At 39.8% G+C, this 6482-nt stretch overlaps 1 protein-coding gene across 1 annotated transcript; it reads right to left on the bottom strand.

Moving 5' to 3' along the window:
- Positions 1-305: 305 nt before the first annotated feature.
- On the bottom strand, positions 306-2997 carry LOC122089941. The gene is made up of 2 exons (XM_042659721.1): positions 1446-2997; positions 306-1040 (listed from the first exon to the last, which is right to left on the bottom strand). Exons 1-2 carry the CDS (start codon positions 1749-1751, stop codon positions 420-422), a joined length of 927 nt encoding a protein of 308 aa, XP_042515655.1. The 5' UTR covers positions 1752-2997; the 3' UTR covers positions 306-419.
- Between the last annotated feature and the right edge of the window lie 3485 nt (positions 2998-6482).

Here is a 6482-nt window from a genome sequence, read left to right as displayed (position 1 = left end):
CTAGATTTGGACCGTTGAAGACCCAGATCCTTATGCTTGGCTAGGTCTAAAAAGGTGGCGATGATCAATTGCACCTACAACTTTTTACCAAAAAATAAAATAGCACATTAACAAGAAGAAAAAGAACCAGAGGGAATAAGGAATAGAGATTGAAAGATAATGATTTTATGTAATTAAGCAACATAAGAGATTGATTTTTTCACTTAAATCTTTCACATATGCTCTAAAATTGAATATATTCAATATGGCATTATAAATAATAATAATAAAAAAAAAGCTTATATTCAATATGGTACAACTTCTACTTGGCCAATTCCCCATAATCTGCATAATCAAATTTTAGTCTCTTTAACAGAATGCACACTAGTACATTTATATGTCTAGACAAAAGAAGCAATGGTTGAAGATGATCATCTATATTACATCCACTGGTCTAGGCAAGAAATTCCGTGAATAAGAAGTGAAAACATGTAGCGGAAGGCAGGGAACATTATATCTATGAAAATAAGATTGATTGTCACTATAGCAACCACGGCGGCAAAACATCCTACCAAGCCTTCAAGGGTTGTAGTTTGCCCATAGGTCACAAGTGTAAGAGCCTGTACATATGCTAAAACTGTGTAAAACGTAGAGTAAAAGAGAGAGCTACCTCCAAGAAAATGCTTCAGTGGCAAGAAGAAATAAAAATCCAAACTACGAAAGCGAGACAGGAAACCAGAGAAGGACGAGCCAAGGGTGACAACAGAGAAGAACAATGCAACTGTAGAATATGCATAGAATGCTGGGAGATCCTTTGCTTTGGTGGCGAAAATGGGGATACCGGAATCTTGGTTGTAACCGCCGGGGACAGCAAACGCTGCATTGAAGTTCACTGTGGCAATCAGTGTGGAGATGACCATGAAGTTACCTGTTGTCTTCTTAGCCCACTCCGCACCATCCAATAACAATTTCTCATGAGTATCATTGAATATTTCTTCAGCTGTTCTTCCTTCTGAATTTCTTAGATGGGATATGTGAGCTGGGGAGATTTTCTTGACTCTCTACAAAAATAAATAAATAAATAAAATAAGGGAACATATGTAAAAGTATGATCAATGTACAAGAGAACAAAGATAGCAACCTAATGCATGAGGTTCTCCAGGTTTTTTTTTTTTGAACGAAAAGAGTAAAAAAAGGTTAGACACACAAAATGATGGAACGAAGAAACCTCATTCCGTCATATCAGTTTCGTTCCAAATATATAAAAAAAAGGAACAACTAGGATAATCGTTTCTGAAATAGGTCCACCAAACACCATTTATCTATTTTAAAACGACATTTTGACACAGAAACTGAAAATTTTGTTTTTGACACAAAACGTGGTTTCTGAAATTGAATGACTACCAAACGCAACCTAAGGATACTACTTTCTCAATGAATCCTTCTGGTTGGAGTAGTACTAATACCTTGAACCAAAGGTACTCCCATGCCATATCATTTCCTGTTGCATAATATAAATTTTTTTGATACTTTGCTGCAAGATGCAAAGCTGTGTTGCCTTGGTAGTCAACATCTGCAGCCATCTTAGTTATAAGAATTCCCCTTGATTTTAAGAGCTTAAAAATCCCAACTTGGCGATACTCAGCTGCTAAATGGAGTATGTTCTTTCCATTCTCATCTACAAACTCGATAGCCCAAGGACATTCTTCAAGGATCACATCCACAATCTCAACAATCCCATTCCTTGCAGCTAGCGCAAGGGTGTTGTTCATTGTATTTGTATTGCGCAGAAAAATGGGATGTTCCCGTAGAGGGCCTAATATGACTGCTGATTCTCCTCCATCGCTTATAGATTTATTCCATTTCGAGTACTCTGACTCTCTTTTTACCAATAGTTGTACCAGTTCTCGTACCAATATATGCTTTTTCTTTGTATCCTTAATTTCTTGAAGAAATGCAGTCCCTTCCAAGAAAATAAATAAATAAATTAGTATGCACACAAGCCATTTGAATAGCAAAAATGCTCTAAAATAGGATTTTTTTTTTTTTTTTAATAATGAGAATAAATTTTACATAGCGTTTAATATTCTAAATTCTAATATTTAAAAAAATATTATGAAATCAGCCCTGGGGATACTCAAACATTTTACTAATTGAATTAACAAATTTCATGCTAAAGCAAAGATAATATATTGTATTGCAATTGGGTATGAAATTCTAACTATGTTTCAAACTTTTTTCAGTTATTACCAACTCCTACAATATAGAAAAAGTCTTTTACTTGGAATAGATATAGAAAAAGTCTTTTACTAACTCTAACAATTCTGATTGTTGGATAAATAAAATATGGTCTAGATTGTCCCACTTGTCAATCATGCTAAGACTTCGCTAGAGAAGGGATTAGCGTTGAAGATTTGTATACTTACCAATCTTGAAAACAAGCCTCTCCTTCCTCTAATATAGAGAGAATATGATATAAAAATAGAAAGTATAAATTTATAGATAATCACATGGCATCTTAGGAGCATAGGGATGAAATCTCTCCATAACAATCATATAACACAGATATTGAATTTTTTCTTCACTACAAAAAATGTGCTCCAAAGGAAGCACTTTTACTAGACTTTTAGCGGTAGTATAAAATTATAGCATTAGCCGTGGTAAAGTTGTCACATTAGCAAGAGTTCCAGTTCTAGAGTCCTATGCCTTGTAAAATCCTATCCTATCCTCTCCTACAATTGCCACATGTAATTATAGATTCTTAGGATAACTCCTATTGTTAGATCTCCTAGTCAGATAGAGTTTCCACCAATGTTGATTCCTATCATAGTATATATAGATTTTATTATAACACCAATCCACTTTAACTAATATAATTCCAATCCAATTCCTATTATGGTATCAAGAGCCATATGCTCAAACGAGCATTGCTCCTATTCTAATTAAATTCCGTTTTTATTTTTATCCTCTATTAGTTGTAAGGTCTCCCACGACCCTCACTCTGCAAAAAAATCCCTCCCTCCCATCTCTCTTCTCACGCCCTCCTCTCCCCTCTCTCTCTCTCTCCCTCTCTCTCTCTCTCTCTCTCTCTCTCTCTCTCTTTCTCTCTCCCCTAAAACGGTGCAACCTCCCACCTTCCCTCTTCTAGTCATGCCATCTGCCCGTCATGGCTGATCTCTCTTCCCTCACCCATACTCCTACATCTCCTCTCATGCCTACATCTCCCATCACCCCTCCAACTCCATCTTCCCCTCTACCAATTCTGGAGCACATCATCTTATTTCCCTCAAGCTTTCATCAAAGAACTATGTGTATTAGAAGACTCAAATTGTACCCTATCTCATTGAAAAATGTCTATATGACTACAGACAACCTTTGTTGCCCTCAGGGTTCAGCCCAAGAAAAATCATGGTGTGAACAAGATGCCTCTATCATGAGTTTATTTATCACCTCACTCTCTAAGGATATCCTACCATTAGCAGTTCACAGACCACTAGCAAGGAGATATGGGATGCTCTTTATGCAGCTTTCAGCTCTCCCTTTACAACTAGGATTCTGTCCCTTAATGTCTCTCTTCAAAATCTAGGATCACAAAGCAAATGAGACGATAACCCAACGTCTACATTGAGCAAAGTCTTGGTCTGATGAACTCGTAGTAGTTGGAAAGCTTCTTCCAATTGAAGATTTCAATATTCATATCTTCTGTGCCCTCTAGACGGAATATCAGAACCATTGCCTCTATAATGATGGCCCGCTCTGAATTGATCACCTACAATGAACTATATGGTCTTCTTATCAGTCAGGAGAACCTACTTACATCTCCCTATTTTATTATTAATTATTATTATTCTTCTACAGATGCATCTACCGACCTATCTCAGCAAGGTCATGGCACTAGTACCCCTTACTCTGGTGGGCGTGGCAACACCTCCTCTCAAGGCCATGGCCATGGACGGGCAAGTGACTTTGGGCTCTCTAATGCCTTTGCCCACAGCCCATGCACTATTTGTGGTCACATCAATGCTTACGCAGATGCTAGCTATTGCCGTTCACAAGGCCAAGGTAACCAGCCCAAACCACCCATCTTCCCCGACCCTCCTATGATCAACCCCTACCCACGCCCTCCCAACCCCCCTCACACCATCCCACCACTCCACACCCTAACCCCCACCCTTTCACACCACCCATTCCCACTCTTTCATACCAACCCCAAACTCATACCACCTCTTGGATCCCTAACACCAATGCCACTCATCATGCCACTCTTAATCTATCATCTTTTTCTACTTTTGAATCATACACAAGTAACAATCAATTTCATGTAAGTGTAGACACCTAATTTTGTCCACCCCCACAATAATGATTTACGGACAAAACAAGGCTATTACACTCTCTTGCATGAAGAAAGACCAATTCTGGTCAAAACCAGTCAATTCACTCAATTCTGGTCAAAATTAGTCAACTCTCCCAATTCTAGTCAAAACCAGTCAATTCACCCAATTCTGGTCAAAACTAGTCAACTCTCCCAATTCTAGTCAAAACCAATGCCAATTCTGGTCAGAACCTAGTTGACCTAGTCAAATCTAGTCAAACATAGTTAACTCAAATAAGTACTACTACCTGACCCATTCCATTTTGCATGAATTCTTGGAAAAGGGTTGAGCGTAGAGAATGTCGGGGATCCGGCCCAATATTGTTCAATGATAAGTGGAGATGACCGCAAAGGGTCAATAATATCTCTAGTCATAAAAAGACGATCGAACCAGTCACATGTTCGATCCTTCTCATCATTGAATAGTATTCGAAATTCCAGATCCATTGTTATCTCGCATGCAAAAATCATATCGCCGAATGTTTCGCAATGTGTTCCTAAAGTTTGAACCTCATTAAACCATGTTGGACTGAACTAAACCACCTTGAACCAACCCAACCCCTAAAGATAAGCCGAACCCACTTAAGCTAAGACCAAGCCAAATTCTTGTAGCCAAAGACAAGACCCTAGCTATATAGGTGAAGTCCAAGTCATCTTGGCTTGAGCCAAGCCAAAGGAACCCTCCCAACAGACCAAATTAATTGCAATTTGAGAGTCTAAGCTCTTTTTGGATGTCTAAGGCGAGACAACCATTTAAGGGGGAAGGCCTTTTTGGCGTCTAAGGTTTTCTTTTTTTTTTTTTTTTTTTTTTGGTTGTTTTAGCCTAAACGGCTAGGCAAAGTGCCATTTTCCCTATAACCCCTCATATTTGCCTATGAAAGGAAGGCCTTGTTCACTCTTTACAGAGGAATTCAGTACGGATGGACTGACCCTCTCTCTTTCTAAACTCATTCACGGCCCCTCCCCCTACCCTCTTTCACTTTTACTCTGGGACAAAATCCAGAGAGAAGAAAAAGAAAGTGGTGGAGAACCCTTGTCCGAGACCTATTGATCTCTGTCGCTTATTTATTTTAGCCTCTTTGTTACCCTTGTGTGGATTAGAGAGGCTAAAATAAAGAGGTGTTTGATTTCAATTCTTCAAAGCTACAAAGCGAAGACCGTATCAACCAAGGTGTCTATCTATTACTAGTCGGGTAAAGGAATTTAACTTACCTTTTCTTAGTTAGTTTGGTCATTTATTTAATTTCATTCATTTATGGGAGAGGGATAGGTATGCTAGCGTAGTACCTAGGAATTAGGAATGCTAGCGGAATATTAGCCGTAGGATTTGATCAACTTGAATTAAACCGTTAGATGGAGAGATGATGTACAAACTTTCAATCCAATGTTGCTACACCTTTCCTCTCCCTCTTTCTCTCTCTTCTCTCTCTTAGTCGGAAAAGCCTTCCTTCCACCGGATCCAAACGGAGAAAGTGAACGTCGGTGGGATCTCCATTAGTTGGGAAATGTGGATGCTTGCTACAGCTACTGCCGCTGCCGTCGCTGTTGTCGCCGTCGTTGCTTCCGCCGCCGCTGCAATTGGGGAATTGGAATCAGATCTCAAACCAGTTAAGATTAGTGGGATGATACTGAACCAGCCCTTCTTCGGTGAGGTACAGAGGACGGATCGGAGCTGAGAAAGATGGACGACCAGATAGTACCGCTGTCGTTGACGGACTTGATGTGGGAGCTGTCGTTGCCTAGCGGCGCCGATCGGAATCACGAATACTATACCCCTATGCTGAAGTGGTTGTCGAAATAGGAGATTAGAGTATTGATGCCACTGCTGTCGTCGCTGTTACCGCTGCCGTCGCTTCCGCCGCAGCCGCAGTTGGGAAATCGGAATCAGATCTCAAACTAGTGAAGATTAGTGGGATGACTTTGAACCAACCCTTCTACGGTGGGGTATAGAGGACGAAATCAGAGCTAAGAAAGATCGATGACCAGATAGTACTGCTGCCGTCGATGGACTTGATGTGGGAGCTGTCATTGCTCAGCGGCGCCGATCGGAATCATGAATACTATAACCTTATGCTGAAGGGGTTGTCAGAATTGAAGATTAGAGTGTTGATGCTGCTACTACCGTCATTGT

The sequence above is a fragment of the Macadamia integrifolia genome, chromosome 9 (genome assembly GCF_013358625.1).
Source record: "Macadamia integrifolia cultivar HAES 741 chromosome 9, SCU_Mint_v3, whole genome shotgun sequence".
NCBI lineage: Eukaryota > Viridiplantae > Streptophyta > Magnoliopsida > Proteales > Proteaceae > Macadamia > Macadamia integrifolia.
This window is presented reverse-complemented; position numbering and strand designations above follow the sequence as displayed.